We start from the raw sequence: 21,075 nt of genomic DNA on the forward strand, positions 1-21,075 counted from the left end.
TGGTCTTGAACTTCTGGGCTCAAATGATCCTCCTGCCTGGGCCTCCCAGAGTGCTGGGATTATAGGCATGAGCCACTGTGCTCAGTCGCTCTCCCTTCTTGTTTTAGCTCTTATATTGTGAACAAGTGACCAGTTTGTGGTCTATTTAATGCCATATTTTTTTTTCATTTGAATACTTTTCTGTTGGTGATTCTGCTATTTAAGATGTCCCCCAGGCATAGTGCAGACATGCAGTCAAGTGTTCCCAGGTGCAGGAAGGCTGTGATGTGCCTTCTGGAGAAAATACTGTGTTAGTAAGCTTTGTTCAGGCAGGTTCTGTAGTGCTGTTGGCTGTGAGTTCAGTGCTGATGGATCAGCAAAACATAGTGTCTCTTACAACAGAAACACGCATGAAACAAGATTATGTATTGATCATTTGCCAAAATGTGACAACAGGCTCACAGGTTCCTGTATTTCCCCTAGGAGCATCGGTTCAGGATTTGCTAATTCAGTGTTCACAGCCAACTTTATAAACCGTAACTACTACCGACAACCAGAATCAACTGCAGTGATGTGTGTGTGTGTGTGGTTTTTTTTTTTTTTGAGTTGTTGAAGATTAGTATAACGTCAACAATCAAGTATCTTGTGAGTGTTTTTGCATAACTTGATGCTTGGCTCTGAGCTTTCATGTGTGCTGCCTAGTTTTTCACCCAGAAGCCTTCCCCTGCTTGCTTATAGCTCTGCAGCTTAGAGCTCTGCCCTGGGGGAGACCAACCAGCTTGGGAAGGGGAGCCAGTGGGCTGGTTAAGGAGCCTTGCATTTAGCTTGTTTTGGCTTTCCTTGGTTGCTGAATTTCCACCACAGGCTTCAGGACTGAAGGGTGAAGGCCCATCTCATTTATGGGGCCACAAAGCTTCCAAGCTGTGCTTCCCTCCTCATCATCCTTGTAGCTTAGACCAAAAAAGCAGCCGCAGAGGGGAGGGTGCTGGGCTGCTCTGATGCAGTGGTTACTGGCCAGCAAACAGGGACCTCCACACAAGGCAGTTGCTATACAAGTTTTATGTTTACTTTGTAAGAGTTTTGTTTTGCTTTGCATATGGGCTTTTCTTCACTCCCTCAAACCAGCTGGGTAAGTACTAGCTAGAACTACAGGAGTTTTAGGCAGAGAGGTTTAAAGACCTTCTCAAGCTCTAGGCACTCTTACTTTTCACAGCACCACCTGGGCCCTATGTGTTGAAATATACCCATATCCTACATTAAATCTAACATATATAATTATGACTAGAATCAAGGTGCTGTTGAAATGTTACATTTTATATGTATATAATTAATATGAATTTTTATTTTTTAAAATTTTATATTCTGTAGAAAAAAGATTTTTTTCCGTGTCTCACACATTTTCTTGGGTCCTGTGTCTTTAGTGAGAATGCTGTGTTAGTGTGTCCTTTGGAAATGGAAGAATTTGGTCCCCCCCCCCCCCCCCGCCCCCTTAACTGTTCATTAGTTCTACAAACATTTATGGGGGCTGGGCGTGGTGGCTTACATCTGTAATCCTGTGCTTTGGGAAGCTAAAGCAGGAGGATTCCTTGAGCATAGGAGTTCAATACCAGCCTGGGCAACATAGTAAGACCCTAGCTGTACCGAAAATTAACAATTTTAAAAAGAACATTTATGGGGCTTCTGAGGTGCCTCGTGCTACACAAGCTGTTGGGTCCACATAAACAAACCATATGGCATTATTTCCCTTAAGGAGCTTGTGGGCCAGACCTCTTAAACAGATGACATCAATAGGGAGTGGTAGGTGCTACAGCATACAGACGGGCCCATGGCTCAGCCTGGGGGAGAGGAGGAGCCCCTCTCAAAGGTGTCCTGCAAAAGATAGCCCCTGAGCTGGGTCTTGAAGGAGCCTCTGGGAGAGCAAAGAGGGAGAGGGGTGGAGAGATTTTGGAGAGAAGCTGGGGCTGGAGAGGTGTAGCAGAGCATTGGCCACAGCATGGTGCGTGTAAGGAACTGTGAGCTGTCATTGTGGCTGGAGGGATATGTGAAAAGCAGATTTTAATGGTGATATACACCACTGGAGAGGCAGCAAGGGGCTTGTACCATCCTGAACAAGTTTAGACTCCTCTGGGCGTGTGACCTGCTTCTGGTGCCTCCGAATGCTGTTTGGATTTATTTGATGTCTCTTGGTACATATCAGGAGCATGACTAAGTTCTTAGCCCTTCACTTCCTTTCCAGTACTCTGTAAGGTTGATATTGTTGGCTTTGTTCAGTTATCCTTTCTTTCTTAAAAAGATATGGAAATAGCTGAGTTTTTAAAATAACTTTTTGTTGATGCATATGCATACATCAGAAAAGTGCAAATATAAATATACTGGAAATAGCTTAATTTAAAAACACGTGATCATTGGTAAAATATCAAACAATATTAGAAAGTATATATAACAAGTCTCTTGGATTTCTGTCCCTCCAGAGACAGCCACTGTTAATGTTTTGGTAAAGGCTTTTCTGGACATCACTCCATGCTTATGTTCACATGTAGTACACCTGCATTACAAACATGCAGCGAAACTGTACACAGGCAGTTTTCTAACTTTATTTTTTTTGAGACAGGTTCTGGCTTTGTCTCCCAGGCTGGACTGCAGTGGTGCAGTTTCAGCTCACAACAACTTCTTCCTCCCAGGTTTAGGGGATCCTGCCACCTCAGCCCCCCAAGTAGCTGGGTCTACAGGCTTATGCCACCAAGCCTGGCTAATTTTTGTATTTTTAGTAAAGATTGGGTTTCACCATGTTGCTCAGGCTGGTCTCTTGAACTCCTGGACAGAAGCAATCCACCCACCTCAGCCTTCCAAAGTGCTGGCATTGCAAGTGTGAGCCACGGTGATTAGCCCTTTAATTGTTTCTTTTCTTTTCTTTTTTATTTTTGAGATAGAGTTTCACTCTTGTCACCCAGGCTGGAGTGCAGTGGCCCAATGTCAGCTCACTGCAACCTCCGCCTCCCAGGTTCAAGCGAGTCTCCTGCCTCAGCCTCTGGAATAGCTGGGATTACAGGCATGCACCACTACACCTGGATGATTTTGTATTTTTAGTAGAGACAGGGTTTCACCATGTTGGTCAGGCTGGTCTTGAACTCCTAACTTCAGGTGACCCACCCACCTCAGCCTCCCAAAGTGTTGGGATTACAAGCGTGACCCACTGAGCCCAGACCAACTTGTTTTTTTACTGATATGTCATAGCCATCTTTCAAAGTTGGTATCCATACATCCATATCACCCTTTAATGGCTGCAGGTTATTTTATTTTATTGTGTGGCTTAATTTACTTAACCATTTCTTTACTGGTGGACATTTAATTGGATTCTAATTTTGGTAACTATTAGAAACATTTCAATGAGAGAAAAATTTTAAATGTACACCTTTGTGCACTTATAATCTTCTTGCAAAATGTTTTTATTATGAAAAATTTCAAGCATTTACAAATGGAATAGTATATGAGGTTTCATATATACCCAGCTTCAACAGTTAACAGTGGTCTACTTTTTTTTTTTTTTTTTGAGACAGTCTTGCCCTGAGCTCAAGTACATAGCTCACTGCAGCCTCAAACTTTTAGCTCAAGTGATCCTTCTGCCTCAGCCTCCCAAGTAGCTAGGATTATAGATGTGTGCCATTGCACTCAGCTAATTAAAAAAATTTTTTTTCTGTAGAGATGAGGTCTTGCTATGTTGCCCAGGCTGGTCTCAAACTCTCCTGTGCTTAAGTGATCCTCCTGCCTTGGCTTCCTAAGTGCTGGGATTACAGGTGTGGGCCACCATGATTGGTCTCTACTATTCTTTTTTTCATCTACACTTCTATAATTGTTTTTCCTCTGCTAAGGTATTTGAAAGCAACTACAGGACATAATTTCATTTCTCCTGTATATTCCTCAGCCTTTTAAGATAAGGACTTAAAAACATAACCATAGTATCATATAAACAGAATTAACATTAATTTCTAATATCATCTTATATTATACAAATTAGGATCCATACAAAGACTAAACGTTGCATTGGTTGATATTATCTCTTTTAATATATAGCCTTTCTCTCTTCTCTTTATTTCTCATGCTATTTGTTGAGGAAATCAAGTCATTTTCCAGTAGAATTTTCCACCGTCTGAACTTGGCTGATGGCCTCATTTTGGTGTCATTTAACATGTTCTTCCACACCTTATTGTATCAGTTCCACACCTGATAAACTGGGAGTGAGATCTGGAGGCTTGGTTCATTCATTAATATTGATTAGTAAGTTCAGGTGTTTCAGCCCCAGATGTACCCATGCTAAAGTTCCCCATCAGTCTTATATCTGATGATTTTAACACCGATTTATGATCATCATCTACATTCATTTCATTAGGGTTTTCAGAATGATAATTTTTAGAATCTTTTTATTTTGAGATAATTGTAGATTCACATGTAGATGTAGGAAATAATACGGGGATCCCATTTCCTCTTCATCCACATCTTGCTTGAGTATAGTCCAATTTTACAGCCAGGAAATTGCCATTGATACAAGCAATGGACCTCATTTAGATTTCACCAGTTTTACCTGCACTTGCGTGTTTATATATGTGTATGCTTGCATGTATATGCATTTAGTTCTGTGCAGTTGCATCACATGTCTGGATACAAATGGGTAATACTTCAGTCAAGAATCAGAACGTTTCCATTACAAGGATCTCTCATTTTACCCTTTTAGAGCCACAGACATTTCTTTCCCTCTCCTTCCCTAACCCCTGGCAGCACCCTAATACATTCTCCATTTCTGTAATTTTGTCATCACAAGAATGACATAAAAATGGAATTATACAGTTTGCAAGCTTTTGAGACTGGCTTTTTTCATTCAGCTTAATTCCCTTGAGATTCACCCTGATTGCTGCCTGTATCAGTAGTTTATTCCTTTTTATTACTGACTAGTATTTCATGATATGGATATATGGCAGTTTGTTTGACCATTCATATGTTAAAGGGGCTTTGGATTGTTGCCCAGTTTTTGGATATTACACATGGATATGCCATGTGCATTCATAGACAGGTTTTTGTGTCAACGTAAGTTTTTGTTTCTCTGGCATAAATATCCAAGAATGCAATTACTGGGTCATATAATGGGTATGTTTAGCTTTGTGAGAAATTGCCATATTCTTTTTTTATACTGGCTAATACCATTTTACATTCCTACCAGCAATGTATGTGAATTTCTCTACCCTCACCAACATTTGGGGCTATTGCTGTGTTTCGTTTTAGCCATCCTGATAGGTATGCAAATTATGATTTAAAAATTTTATTCTTTTAGTACTTTTTATCTGTAATTCTTCTATAAAGAAGAAACTTTTTTTTTTTTTTTTCCATTAGCTGTTTGATAACCCTGAAATACTGTCTGTACAAGAAAGGAAGGGTAAAATGTTTGATTGCTTTTCTTATTTCTACCAACCCTCACTTTGGAAAGCCACTTTTCAGAAAAACAAATTAGTGGCCTGTTAGCCTCCAGAATTACTAATTAGCTTTTTAAAAAAGTGTTATTATGAACTCATGGGTTTATAAAATAATTGATATTATTATCTTCTCAGGGTGAATTATTAGAAGAGAAATTACCATATCAAAGGGTAGACAAATTTAAAATTTTGATAAAGATTACTCACTCACCTCGAGGTAGGCTGTTTCATTTTATGTTCTTGCCAGTAGTTTATAAAAAAATATTTATTTCTCTGTATTCTTGCCAACACTGGTTGGCCAGTTTTTAATTATTCTTACTATACCAGTCTGATGGCAAAATTGATACCTGTTTCTCTTTCAGTTCTTTAGTTAGAAGTAAAGCTGATCTTTTCCCATTATTGGCTTAAATTTAGCCAGTTCTCTGTTAATTACCTTTATCCTTGTTTCTATTAGGATATTGGTCTCTTTTTACATTTTTATGTTATTACAACTGTCCATCTTTTCCTTGATGATTGCTGCTTTGTCTTTGCTGAGAGCTTTTCTCATCTTAAGGTTATAAAAATACGTACCTATTTTCTTCTGGTGTCTCTCCATGAATTTATAGTTAAATATTTGTTTCATGGACAGGTTATTTTTATGTAAGGAGTGAGATACGAATCCAGTATTACTTTTCTCCAAATGTCTGAACAGTTTTCTCAATGCCGTTTATTAAGGAAACTATCTTTTCCCCACTGATTTGAGATGCCACTTTTGTCTTATACTAAATTTTCTATAATCTTAAGTCTGAGTTTTCTGTTAGATTTCACAGGTTTGTCCATCTATTTATGCTCCAATATCACAGTTTATGTTACTGTAGCTTGATTTTGCATTAAAATGGTTATTGGATTTTGTAAGATTATGAAAACCAAACAAACTTGTTCCTTTATAATGGTTGCTTTATACTGTGTTTTAATAATTAGTGTCACTGGTCTCTTTTCTTTTTTGTTGTTTTACGACTTTGCTGATAAAGCTCACACATTCTTCTGGATGAATTTTGGAATTATTTGTGTCAAGATTCCCAAACAGCCCTTTTATATTTTGATTGGGGTTCTATTAAATGCATAGGTTGATTTAGGGAAACTTGATTTCTTTACTACTTTGAACCTTTGCAGTTAAGGACATTGTCTATCATTTCATTTATTTAAATCTTTTATGTCCTTGAACATTTTTTATTAATTTACTCTGAAGTTTATTTTTGTTGGCTTCTCTGTCCTTTTATTTGAGGAATGCTTTTTAAAATTGATCGGATTCATTTTTTAAAAACTAGACCAAACCTTCTGGGAAAAATGTCAGATTTTATTAGTTGTAAGGTCAGTCTTCTGAGCTGGCTCTTCAGTATATCAGCCTCTCTAGGCAAGCAAGCTGTATGTCCCACTGTCCTTAGGGCAAATTAGATAATGGTCCTTCTGATGGTAGCTATTGTTTTGTTACTGAGTATAAATTGAAGCACATTTTTTAGAAAGATGGCAATACTTGTCCAAAATTAGATATAACACAACTTTTGGGGTTTAAATGGAAAAGTTTAACTATTTAAGTACAGTATATGGGCAGCTTTTTATTAAGTGAAAATAACAACCCTGTAATTGTGAAAAACAGTTTCATGAGGAATACAGTTGCCAGCCTGCCCAGCCTTTGTTTCATTACATTCAGGAATTTATGTTTATCTGCTGCTTGTATGAGCTATCTTTATACCCAAATCTATTTTAGTTTAAATAGAATAATAATGATAAAAGCAGCACTAGTTATTGAGTTCCTTCTGTGTGCGAGGAATTGTTGTGTTTAATGTATGTTAATTTCTTAAATTCATGGAACTTGTTTTTTTGTTTGTTTCTTTGAGACAGTGTCTCGTTTTGCTGTCCAGGCTGGAGTCCAGTGGTGCAATCTCTGCTCACTGCACCCTCTGTCTCCCCGGTTCAAGGGATTCTCTTGCCTCAGCCTCCTGAGCAGCTAGGATTTCAGGTGCCCGCCACCATACCTGACTCATTTTTGTGTTTTTAGTAGAGACTGCGTCTCACCACATTGGTCAGACAGGTCTCGAACTCCAGACAATAAATGATCCTCCTGCCTCGGCATCCCAAAGTGCTGGAATTACAGGCTTGAGCCACTGTGCCTGGCTATTGTCTCCTATCAAACAAAATAAAGACTATGTTTATGAACTTTGTATAAATGATAGTATGGGATGCTCTGATTCTTCTGCAACTTACTTTTTTTCCACTTCCAGTAATATTTTTGAGATTTGTCCATGTTGATGCTTGTAGTTCCAATCTATTCATTTCTATTGCTTGTCATATTCCATTCTATGAATACACCATCATTTACTTATCTGTTCTGCGGTTGATGGACAGTTGTTTCCAGTTTTTGCAGTGTGCTATTAATGTTCTTTTATGGTTCCTCCTTGTGGATATATGTGACATTCCTCAGAGTACCTACACATGAATGAAATTGTAGGATCAAAAAGTATATGTATCTTCAGTTTTACTAAATATTACTTAATTGTCTCCAAAAACCCTGTTCCTTAGAGTGCCTGCCATCACTGATGAGGTTTTCATTGCTCTCTACCCTTGTCAATAGTAGGTATCATTGGATTTTTAAATTTATCAGTTAGCTGAGTGATGTATCTCGTTATTTTGAATTTCCCTGACTGCTAGTGAGGTTGTGTATCTTTTTTTGCATTCATCAGTATTACAGGTATTTTTTTCTAATACTCATATTGTGTATTATGGTTGAAAGTTACATGCAAAGTTGTAAGTAGCACAAAGTAGCTACTATGGATAGAACTATGCCCTGCTTGTATCTTTAAAACAAATAGTTTTTTGATACTTCAGGAAGTGAATGTGAGAGTTAGAGTTACATCTTTCAACACAGATAAATGAAAAGCAATGCTGAGAAGCTTGCGGAAGCTACATATAATACACCATGTATGTAAAGTTAACCATTCTGTGTATCTGTGGGCACAGTGCTTCAGATTGTGTTTCACTTCTTCTGTATGAGATGATCTTACCAACCTCACAGGGTGATTGGAGGTAAGTGGGCAGTCAATACAGTGAATGCTAAGCACTTAAAATAGCATCTGGCATGTAAGCATTGTTGATATATAAAGAAAGTGTTGCTGGGCACGGTGGCTCACACCTATAATCCCAGCAGTTTCGGAGGCCAAGGCAGGAGGATTACTTGAGCCCAGGAGTTAGAGACCAGCCTGGGTGATAGAGTAAGACCCTGTCTCAAACAAAACCAAGTTAAAAAAAACATAGAAAGTGTTGTAACTGCTTTGTATAATAGTCTATTTTCTGTATATTCAAATGATAAGAGAATCAGAGTGTAAAATGATGTATTGGAATGGTGTGTGTGAGTTACTGCTGTGTCTTCCCAGGGCAGGAAGTGCTGTTGGAATTGGGGAGGGTACACAGGGCTTCCCAGGTGTTTTTTTTTTTTTTTTTCCATTCTAAAAATTGGTATAGATGCATCAGAATGTTAAGATTTGACAGGATAGTGTAGCAGGTTCTTTTTTTTAACTGTATGCTTAAAAGATTTTAAAACAAAAATATTTTTTAAGCATAGAAGAAAACATTGGCAACTGTGCAGAAACTTTTTGGAGGAAATAATTTGGGGTAATTTTCCAATTTGTGTGGAATACACACGTACATACACACACACACAAATGTATGTGCGCGCGCGCGCACACACACACACACACACACACACACTAGAAATCATGGGCTTTGGAATTAAAATAGATACTTGAATCCTGACTCCATCATTACTAACAATTTCTCCAAGTCAGTCTTCTCATCTTTAAAATGTTATCTCTTTAAATTCTCTCACCAAACCATGAGGCAAAATGCTTCATGGTTTGGTGAGAGAATTAAATGAATTAAATGAGGTAACATTAAGACCTGACACATGCGCCTAGCACTTAGTTTTAGGATGAAATATACATACTCAGCTTTAGTAATGTGAAAGATGGGTAACACCATCGTATATAATTAAATTGGCCCTGAAATCTGGCAGCATTTATGTGATTTAAATGCTGTCTGTTGATAGTTGATTCTAATGTAAATGTGCTTCCATCTCAGGGCCAGCTGAGGAGCTCACTGACGTAGGGCACCCACAGTAGGCGTGTGTCTGCTGTGTGTCTGTGTTCGGCCATCCTGCCTCTCTGCTTCCACATGTACACATGCCCCTGTGTTACTTCAGTTCATCTTCTCTACCCTGTCAGTTTTCTGCTGTTCAGAACATCTGTGACTGTGACAGAGCCATCCAGGATTGCAGTGGATAGTTAGGCTTAATCACTAGGACTCTTCCGGGGGCCCTGGAACCTGGCTTCTGTTTGGGGACTCTGTCAGTGATCATGCCACAGGGAAGAGGGTGCTGGTGCCACAGAGCTGATGACAGAGATGCAGGTAAGAGCTAGTGGACAGCTGTGAACTGGCTTCATTTAGATGGTTCTTATGTCTCTTGGCACAGGAATTTCTTCACATGGCTCCTGAAGAAGTGACCGTCACAGTTCGCCTCATCCGTTCTTTTGAACATCGGAATTTCAAACCTGTAGTGTATCGTGGAGTGAATTTGGACCAAACTGTAAAGGAATTTATAGTATTTCTAAAGCAAGGTATGAGATGTGAAAGCCATTTTATTTTATTGGTATTTTAAAAAATTGCTGATTATGATCTAGTAATCTTTAATAAATCCTAAAGTACTTTGGAAGCTTAACCTGGGTTCTAAGCCAGGTGCTGGGCGAGCCCCTGTTCTATGCCCTGGCGTTTGCGGAGGGCCTTCCGCAAGGGTTCTCACTGAACAGTCTGTGTCCTCATGAGGGATTGTGACCATCATTTTTGGCTTTTTACTTTTTGATTAAAAACAGGTAATATCCAGGTTTGCTGTTAATGGGTTTAAGTGTTTGGAGGTTGATTAGCAAGGGAGTGTAGTATAGCTAGTTGTGGTACCCAGATGAGCACAGAGAGTGTGGGGTGGTCGCAGGGGGAAGCATGGTGGGAGGAGAGCAGAGGCTGCACAGAGGAAATCGTGAGAGCTGCTGGTAATTGTGGTCACAGACACAGAAATGGTGGTGCTCGTTTATTGTTTCGAACTAAAAGTAGGCATGAAGTTCATCTTCATTCTCTTACATCCTTGATGGGTTTATCTTCTCTGTTTTTAATTATTGAAGTGTTCCAGTCATCGACATTTGATCAAACATCTAAAATAAGGTTTTATTATTTTAATTGAAGTGTTATTTATATATGGTGCAATCTCAGATTTCACAGCTAGTTCCACTGGTTTTGACAAATGTATTGCTTTATATCCAATGTAATTTTTTTCCTTTGACATAATTTCAAACTCATAGACAAGTTGCAAAAACAGGACAAAGAATTCGTGGATGCTCTTCACACAGATTCCCTGTGTTAACATTTTGTTATATTTGTTTTATTCCTGTGGAGGCCAAAGCAACTCCATCTTGGATGCTGATCTGCCTTGTTGACTTCTCATTAGCCCTAGTTTTTAGATACCTGTAAGATTTCCAGGTTATATAGTATTCCTTGTGTAAGAACAGGTACTTACTGTAAATCCTGACCTGAGGTCAAACATCCTTGGAGTTACTGTACATTGCTTGTCCTACACATTGCTTCAGAATCACCCTTTTCCTATGATATAAGCCCTGGGTCTGGGGGTTAGTGGCATGTAGATCCATTGTCTTGTCCTGCCAAAGCCTGAGACAGGGACATGGCTTCTGTTTGTAAGTTCTCATTAAATGTGTCTTTCTAAGAAACTGAATATGTTAGCCGCTTTTCTTCGGCCTCTCAGCTTCCTCAGACTTTTAGGGGTAGGTTCACATAGACCTGCTCACCTTGAAACAATTCCGCTCACACTCTCCCCTCTCTTCTCTTCTTTCTCTCTCATTCTGCACACTCCCCCTAGATTAGGTAGCATCCTCAACAAAGAGCAGTAAAATTTTAGAGAAGTGACAAGACAAAGGAAATGGACTCTGAATTTCTAAGGGTGACAACTTGTGAGAAGGTGAGCAACTGACAGATAAAGGCTAATGAGTAAAGCTCGTTAATGTGGATTCTCTTGTGCCATCTCCAGATTGATAAGGGTCTAAGGTTGTCTTCAGTGGTTAACCTTTGTTTTTCCCTGGTAGAGAGGTGGGCAGGATACCTTTTGTCTTTGTGAATCTATTATTTGTCCTGATTTTAGGCAAACAGCGGCAGGGCCGAGAGCCTTCCTCCATCTGCTGCTGCTTAATTGCCTTTAGCTCAAAACAGTCCTTATGCTAAAGAGGCATGTTTTGGGGGACACTTCCTGGTCTCTGACAGTGTCAATTAGAAAGTGTCCTGCTTTTGAAAGGTTGTTACCCAAAGCATAGTCAGAGTTTGAAATAGAAACAAATCCCTAGTTTTTTATTTTATAATCTTTGTGTATTATGGGTTGGAGTGTTTCTTAATACAGCAAGTGCTGTGATGTTCTTTGAACACTGCAGACTAAGGTCTTGAAGTCCTTGAGAATAAGATGTATTTTCAAGCCGCTACAATGACAGGGGAAGACGTCTTTTTCCCAGGATCACGGTGTTCTTTTCTTCTTAGGTACTAAGATGCCTTCCCCAGCAGAGCAGTGGTACTGGTCAGTGAGATGCTCAGACCTGCCTCCTCACACCTTTCACCTGCAGTGGGAATAACAGCCACGGCTTGTTTTAATTGTACACTTAGGGAAATGTGTTCCACTGACTAAAAGGTGAACTTTTGAGGTACAGACTTATTTGAGTTGTGGGCTCTGTGTCCACGCCTGTTTTTGTCATCTGATTTGAGATACTGTGGAACTCTGAAAGGTTGGTGGGTCACGTATTTGCCTTTTATACGTAACAAAGACCAGATAGTTTGATAGTGAGGGAATTTTGAAATATGTAATAATGATGATAGCAAACAGTACCATGTATCAGGTACTATACTAAGAATTTTACCTAGATTATCTCATTTCGTCCTCATAGCATCCCTTTAAATTAGGAACCATTTTACAGGTGAAGAAACTAAGGAACAGAGGTTAAGAAGGTTACCTGGCCGTGTGCAATGGCTCATATCTGTAATCTCAGCACTTTGGGAGGCCAAGGTGGGAGGATCCCTTGAGCCCAGGAACTTGAGACCAGCCTGGGCAACATAGTAAGACCCTGTCTCTCAAAAAAAAAAAAAAAAAAAACCTAGCTGGGCATGGTGGCATACACCTGTAGTACCAGCACTCAGGAGGCTGAGGTGGGAAGATCGCTTGAGCCCAGTGTTGAGGCTGCACTGAGCTTTGATTGCACCACCGCACTCTAGTCTGGGCCACAGAGCAACACTGTCTCAAAAATATAAATGAATTAAAAAAAAAAAAAACTTTACTGATGTTGCATGGGTAATAAAAGGCAAAGCTGCAGATCAACCAGGCTTGTTAACTATCAAATGTGTACTCTTATTAAACACTGCACAAAACTGATTCTTTATTCTTCTTTAATGTCTCATTTGGTTGAGTGGGAATCTCTGGAATAAATGGATGGATTCAGTGTCAAAAGGGTCTTTGAATTTAGTTCATCTTGCTCTAGCATTTTGCATACTGAGTGCTATAGAGATTGTCTGACATAGTGGCATAGGGAATTTTGTGCAGATACAGAAACAGTCATTGTGAAGAAAGATCTCTTGGAGTTTTTTTTAACGTACTTTATTGCCTTTCTTTTTAAATTAAATTTTATTTTGTGACCCCACTCCCTCCCCAAGTCTTTCTAAGTGTTCTTTTCTTTTGCAGTCATGTTTGGCATCCACAGGTTAATCTAGTCGCCTGCCATCATTGTTTGTATTTTCTCCTCAGCCACAAAGTTTTGGTTATTAGATTTTATTCATTCCCTATTGAGAATCATGGACTTAGAGCATCAGGTCATCAAAACCTTAAGTCGTATAAATATAATAAATATAAATGGTGTATATTTACATATAAATATAATAAACCTATTGCTGATGTATGAGAAATTGATTTCGTTTTGTTTTGTTTTGAGGCAGAGTCTCACTCTGTCACGCAGATTGGAGTGCAACGGCGTGGTCTCCGCTAACAACCACCACCTCCCGAGTTGAAGCGATTCTCCTGCCTCAGCCCCCGAGTAGCTAGGATTATAGGCATGCACCACTATGTCCAGCTACTTTTGTATTTTTAGTAGAGAAGGGATTTCACCATGTTGGCCAGGTTGGTCTCAAACTTCTGATCTCAAGTAATCTGCCTGTCTCAGCTTCCCAAAGTGCTGAGGTTACAGGCATGAGTCACTGCACCCATCCTGGGAAACAGCTATTAATCAAATATTATGATCATAGAGGTATCTGTAGATGACTATATTCTTTAGATTCAGAATACTAGACAAACCAATTATCTAGATAACATAAATTTATTTTAAGTATTCTTAATGTGGAAGCATTTTAATACTTATTAATACTTCAGATCTGGTTTCGAAATGTAAAGTTATCTCAACTATGAAAAAGAACACTGTAGAAGTTCTGTCCAACTGTCCAGTTCCGTCTGATGTTTTTCTTATGGTTAGACTGGGCTTAATGGGTTTTTGGGAGAAAGGTCACAGAGGCGGAGTGACTATTATCAGATCGTATGAGAGGTATACGCTTTCCACATGACGTATGATTATTGATGTTGACCTTGATTAAGTGGCTGAAGTCACGTCAGTTTTCTCTAATGTAAATGTACTCTTTTTTCCTTCCCTTTTCAAATTGTGCTTTTCAGAAGGAATTCATATCCACACTTAAAGACTCGGGGGTTATGCTCTCCTTCCTTTAGAATAAAACGTTTACAAAAATCCTTTGGAGTTCTGCTTGGCAGGCTTTACTTTGTTGCTCAGATTGTTCTAGCTTTGGGAGCTCTTTCAGTGGCCTCCTGAGCTCCTTTGACATATGTCCTCAGTGTGTATGGGTGCATGTGTTCAGTATTTTTACTTTCTGGTACTACAGGATGCTCCAGGCTCACCTTGTACATATCCTGTTCCTAGAATCAGCTTTATTTCCAAGGAGTCTTAGTTCTTTTCACTGGAAAATGGTATTAGAAACCAGGATCTAGGTACTAGATGTTTTCATTACTACTAGAGTGTTCTTTCTTTCTTTCGTTTTTCTATTGTAGATATCTAAAGACCAAGGGGTGTTATTTTAGACTGTCTCAGTTGATAGGGCAAATAAATTTATGTGTCTGTATTAACCTGTGCGTATGAACACATCTACAAATATTTTAATATGTAACCATCTAGATATAAATATGTTAAACATGAATTCTTACTGATCTTTCCATCTCTGATCCATTATCCAATGGCTCATTCTAGCTTTCTTTCCTTATCTGTTAATTCCCATACCAACAGTGAGAAACATGGTTCCACCATCTGCTATCCATTTATTTAATTATTCAATTCTAGCATACAGGTATAGCAGTGTATCCCCATGGGAAACAACTTGATATCGGTTAGATGCAGTCCTTCTGTGTCGTTTCACCGTAAGCACTGTAGTCATAAAATCTGTTCATTCCCACAGTTATTAAGGTCAGCACCTTTTCTTCTTCTCCCTTCTACTCCCTTCAGTAAGGTTGTTGTAGCATTTTCAGTACAGATAGATTAGATTCTCTTGTCACCACCTGCATTCTTTCCTTGGATCCCCTGACCTCTTAATAAACTTTTTCTTCTTTTTTTTGATACAGGGTCTCACTCCGGTTGCCCAGGCTGGAGTGCACTGGTGCCATTTCAGCTTACTGCAGCCTCAACCTCCTGTATTCAGGTGACTCTCCCACCACAGCCTCCTGAGTAGCTGGGACTACTGATGCATGCCACCATGCCTGGCTAACTTTTATTTTTTTTATTTTTAGTAGAGACGGGGTTTTGCCGTGTTGCCCAGGCTGGTCTCAAAACTCCTGGACTCAGGCAATCTGTCCGCCTCAGCCTCCCAAAGTGCTGGAATTATGGGTGTGAGTTGCTGTGCCCAACCATTTCTTTTCTTTCTTTTTTTTTTTTTTTTTTTCCTTTGCATACATTGAGGTTCACTCTTTGTGCTACAAAGTTCTACGGGTTTTGACAAATGGGTAACGTCATGTAGCCACCCTTACAGTGCCATACAGAATAGTTTCACTGCCTAAAATACCCGCTGTGCTTTACTTCTTTATCCTCTCCCTCTCCATGCTGCATCCTTGGCAACTACTGATTTTTTCTTATCTCTGTATCCTTTTCAGAATGTTAATTGAATTGGAATCATACAGTACGTAAGCTTTTCAGAATGGATTCGTTTGCTTAGAAATATACATTAAAGGTGTCAGGCACAGTGGCTCAGACCTGTAATCCCAACAGTTTGGAAGGCGGAGGTAGGAGGATCACTTGAGCTTGGGAGTTTGAGACCAGACTGGGCAACACAATAAGACCCCATCTGTATAAAAAAAAGAAAAGGAAAAATAAATAAACATGCATTGAATATGCATTGAAGGGTACTTCAAGTCTTTTTGCCACAAGTCATGTCTTTCTAACTCCATTAATCTGGAACAGTTTCCCACTTTCTTGTTTTTCATCATATTGGTTTAAAAAAAAATTTAGGCAAGTGTCTTATAGAATGTTACATAATTTACATTTGTTTAGATTGTTTTCTCATGATTAGATTCAGGTTGAGCAGTTTTAGCAAGTTACCATGCAGATCAGGGGTTAACAAACTACAGCCTGTGGACCATATATGTACCACTTCTGTGCTTCAGTCGTAGAGTTGAATAGTTGTGACAGAGACAGAGACTGGCCCACAAAGCCTGAAATACCGACTCACTGACCTTTACCAAAATAGTTTGCTGGCCTTGATGTAGATGATTCCTTCTTGTTGTATCACATCAGGAAGCACTGAATGTCAGTTTATCCCTTCATTGGTGATGCAGGTTTAAATCCTTTGGCTAAAGGTTCCATCCACCAGATTTTCCTGGTGTAAACGTGTCTTTCTAATTTATCAATAGTCTCTGGAGTGATGAACGTTGAGACTATTTGTGTATCTTGTTTTGAATGGTTTAGCATTTGTCGATGATCCTTTTCTGAATCATTGGTAGTTGAAAAATGGTGGTTTTTCTAATTCGGTGATTCTCTCTACATATATTACTTGGCACTCTTGTGTAAAGAAACACTCCCTTGAAGTCTTTTTTTTTTTTTTTTTTTGAAAGGAATACAATAATTTGGCTGTAGCACAGTCATAACATATTATTGCCTTATGACATGGGGCAATTCCTTCAACACGCTGTTGAGGCAATGTTTTCTTGTCTTTTGCTTTTTTTTAGATGGAGGCTTGCTCTGTCTCACAGGCTGGGTGCAGTGGTGCAATCCAGGCTCACTGCAACGTCTGCCTCCCAGGTTCAAGCAATTCTCCTGCCTCAGCCTCCTGAGTAGCTGGGTACAGGTGCCCACCAACCATGCCTTGCTAATATTTGTATTTTTAGTGGAGATGGGGTTTCACCATATTGGCCAGGCTGGTCTCGAACTCCTGACCTTGTGATCGACGCCCCCCTCGGCCTCCCAAAGTACTGGGATTACAGACATGAGCCACTATGCCTGGCCCTTTCTTTTTTCTACTACTCTACTACAGGATGTATTGTAGATTCTTTCATTAAAGTAATTAACTCTATAATTTTAATACACAAAATAATATTTGGCCTAGCATGGTGGCTCATACCTGTAATCCCAGTACTTTGGGAAGCCAAAGTGGGAGGATCGCTTGAGCTCAGGAGTTCGAGATCAGTCTGGGCAACATAGCAAGACTGTTCTAAAAGTATTGGCCGAGGATGGTGCTACTTGGGAGGCTGAGATGGGAGGATTGCTTGGGCCTGGTAGGTCGAGGCTGCAGTGAGCGGTGATTGTACCACTGCACTCCAGCCTGGGCAACAGAGAAAAACCCCGTCTCAAACAAAACAAAACAAAACAAAACAATATTTTATCATCTCTGGCTATTAACCTTTGGAATGAGAGTGTAACAGCAGAGCGAGTGTGCTAACCTAAGGATGGCAGGTGGTTTATTCTAGGGAGGGAGTAACAGTGGGACTGGGGAAAGATAGAAAGGTTTCAGCTGTATCCAGATTGTTTTACTTATTTAAAAAAAGAATAGTAAAGGTTCTAAAGTAATACGACTACATGTAAACATTTGTAAAATCTGGTTGGTGGGTTAAATGAATTTTTTTGTCCTACTATGTGCTTTTGTATACTTGAAATTATTTTATAATTAAAGTCAAAAGCATGTGAATATAGCTTAGCCTTGGAATCTTACCATCATATCTGATAAGGTATGGTGTGTTGTTTTGATTATTAGGTGTTTGGTATTCTTTGTCCATGTAGATGAGTCATTGGCTTAGTTTCGCTTTTTTCCTTTGTTTACGCTTTCCCAAAGGTCTTCTAATGTCGATCCAGCATCCAATAATAAGTTACAAATTGTACCACTTCTATTTTTTTTTTTTTTTTTGAGACAGAGTTTCGCTCTTGTTACCCAGGCTGGAGTGCAATGGCACGATCTCGGCTCACCGCAGCCTCTGCCTCCTGGGTTCAGGCAATTCTCCTGCCTCAGCCTCCTAAGTAGCTGGGATTACAGGCACGCGCCACCATGCCCAGTTAATTTTTGTGTTTTTAGTAGAGACGGGGTTTCACCGTGTTGACCAGGATGGTCTCGATCTCTTGACCTCGTGATCCACCCGCCTCGGCCTCCCAAAGTGCTGGGATTACAGGCTTGAGCCACCGTGCCTGGCCTCAACCACTTCTATTTTTAGAGCCTTTACTGTGAGGCAAATAATTATTTTATTGCCTATTGATGTTTCAGTAGTTTCCCAGACCTTACTGATTCTTGTATTGAGATGTGTGTTTTAACATTTCAGACTCCCCTGGGGCATCGTAATTTCCAATAGTATATTTGTTAAGTTGCCTGAATTTTTCCACTGACGTTTTTTTATGGAGACTTAATTGTATGAGAAAAGTTAATGGTTACCTTCTCATGACCTTCCTTTCTATTAATGAAATATTAAATTAGTTTTTGCAACATTCAAGTCTTAAATTCAAAGGTGGGAAAACATAAAATGAAAGAAAAACTCCATGCAAATTGGGAAATAATTTCCAAAATATAATGGTTATGTCATAGACTTTTGCTTTCAGCCAAGATGGAGTAGGGCCTGGGGACCAGGCTTGCTCTTCTGCATGAAACAACTAAAAAACTGTGTGTCATATATAAAAACAATCATTTCCCTGGAATAGGAGAAACAAACAAGGTGACCCCTATGATTGTGCCACTTTCCAGGCCACAGAGCAGGGAGAGGGAATTCAGGCAAAGCTGGGGGGTTCCATGAGTTTAGGAGTCAGAGCTGGCAGTCTGGAGTGGAACCTGGAGAGTTCACAGGGCAGAGTACAGAAACAGAGAGAGCTGTACAGAGAGATGGGGAGCTCTGACGATTTGCAGAGCATCTTTGAATATATGCAGAGTGTGAGTCTTCAGTTGTGTATGGATCAGTGCAAGAATGTAAAGAAACCACTGGAAGTTTGGGAAACAACCACCTAAAAGTAGTAGAATGAAAAATGCTTGGAACTCATACAGGTCTGGGAAGTTTTTATTCTACCCATTGGAGTGGAAACCTTGTTATTCACAGGTTAATGGGCAGAGTATCCAGAAGGAGGTTGCTGTAGTAGTTGGACAAAATTAGCTGTAGGCTAAATTCTACTCTGGTCCCACCTAACAAAGTTCAGAAACACAACTTGAAAGGATCAAACTGTTTCCAAATAATTTAACTGTGTCCCAGAAGAAAGCTTATAGGAATACAGAAATATCCAGCACTCAAAAAAGTAAAATTTACAGTGTCTGGAACTTACCAGATATGCAAAGAAGCAAAAACGTTTGACCCATAATTAGCAGAAAAAAAATCAATCAATTGAAACCAACCCAGAAATATTGCAGATGGTAAAGTTAGTAAACAAAGATAATAGAGATAATTATGACTACATTGCAAATGTTCAAGAAGATAGAGGAAGGATTGAGCATGTTAGCAATGGAAGATATTTAAAATACCTGAATTGAAAATAGTGTCTGAGATGGCTATACACTGGACAGGAGTAGTCTGCGGATTAGATGCTACAGAAGAAAAGATTGGTCAACTTGAAAACCTAGCAACAAAACAATCCAAAATGAAACCCAAAATTGGAAAAACTAAAGCAGTGGGGAGGTATGGGACAACTTCTAGTAGCCAAATATACATGCAATTGGAGATGATGAAGGAGAGAGGGACAGGGGGACAGAAGATACGTTTGAAGAAATAATGGCTGAAAATTTTACAATTATGCTGAAAACCAGAGACTCACAGTTCCAAGCAGTTCAACAAATCCCAAGCAAAAGAAACATGAAGAAAGCTACACCAAGGCATACCATAATCTGATTGCTTAAGTGGTGATAAAGAAAAAAAAATCTTAAAAACAGAAAGAGAAAAAAGAACACGTTACTTAAAAAGGAGCAAAGATGAAAATATCAGCTGACTTCTCATCATAATCAATGGATGCCAGAAAGAAGATACTGGAGTAAGTTCTTTAAAGCAGTTAAGGAATGAAGGCAACATGAATATGTTTTCAGACATACCAGAGCGGGAAACTTTCATCACCTGGAGAGCTGTACTGTAAGAAGTGTTAGAAGACCTTCTTCAGACATAAGGAAAATGACACCAGATGGAAATCTGGATGTACACAGAGAAATAGAGAGTACTGGAAATGGTAAATAAAATAAATATAAAATATTTTTTTTTATTTTAAAAATAATTTAAAAATATGTTTGGGCATTTAAAGAAACACAGTAACAATGTATTACGGGTTTTCTGGGAAATTTATGACAGCAGTAGCATGAAGCCCAGCAGAGGAGAAATGGAAAAATCTTTTGCTGTTACAAAGTGTTATAGTATCATTTGGAGGTAGACTGATAAAGATGTTTACTGTAAACCTCAAAGCAACTCCCGCCTCCTAATTCCACAATCTAAGGGCTACAGCTAATGAGCTAACAAAAGAATTAAAATGGAATCATTAAAGATTGTCAAATAGACAATCCAAAAGAAGGTAGTAAAAAAGGAATTAGAAAACACATGGACAAATTAAAAAGAATAGCAATACTTTAACCATATCAATAATCACATTAAAAGTCAATGGTCTAAATACCCCAATTAAAATAAAGACATATCATAGGAAGTCTCAATTATATGTTGCCTATAAGAAATGTACTTTAAAGATAAAAATCAACAATAGAAGGACGAGAAAGTTATACCATGCTAATATGACTCCAGAGAAAGGTGGAGGGACTATGTTAGTGTCAGTTGAAGTAGATTTGAGAGGAAAATATTACTAGGGATAAAACTATCACTTCATAATGATAAAGGCATCAACTAAGAGGACGTAATGATGTGCCTAACACAACAGAGTTCCAAAATAAATGAAGTAAATATTCATAGAACTGCAGGGAGAAATAGATGAATGGAGTAAAATAGAAAATCAGTAAGGATCCAGAGAACTTAAAAACACTAGCAACCCAGTCAACTGAATTGACATTTATAGAGTCTTGCATCCAACAATAACGGAAT

At 39.0% G+C, this 21,075-nt stretch overlaps 1 protein-coding gene across 15 annotated transcripts in view; it reads left to right on the forward strand.

The window, feature by feature from the left end:
• C5H2orf76 (chromosome 5 C2orf76 homolog) overlaps positions 1-21,075 on the forward strand; it is a 63,970-nt gene that overhangs the window by 15,809 nt on the left and 27,086 nt on the right. For all 15 annotated transcript variants that reach the window (XR_012517794.1, XM_074399875.1, XM_010342158.3 and 12 more), the window contains one exon: positions 9,946-10,090. Coding sequence is in view for 14 of the 15 variants with exons in the window: in XM_074399866.1 (XP_074255967.1) it covers positions 9,946-10,090 (145 nt within the window). In the remaining variant the exon portion in view is untranslated. The remainder of the gene's footprint in view (positions 1-9,945; positions 10,091-21,075) is intronic.

This window comes from Saimiri boliviensis, chromosome 5, assembly GCF_048565385.1.
Source record: "Saimiri boliviensis isolate mSaiBol1 chromosome 5, mSaiBol1.pri, whole genome shotgun sequence".
Classification (NCBI taxonomy): Eukaryota; Metazoa; Chordata; class Mammalia; order Primates; family Cebidae; genus Saimiri; species Saimiri boliviensis.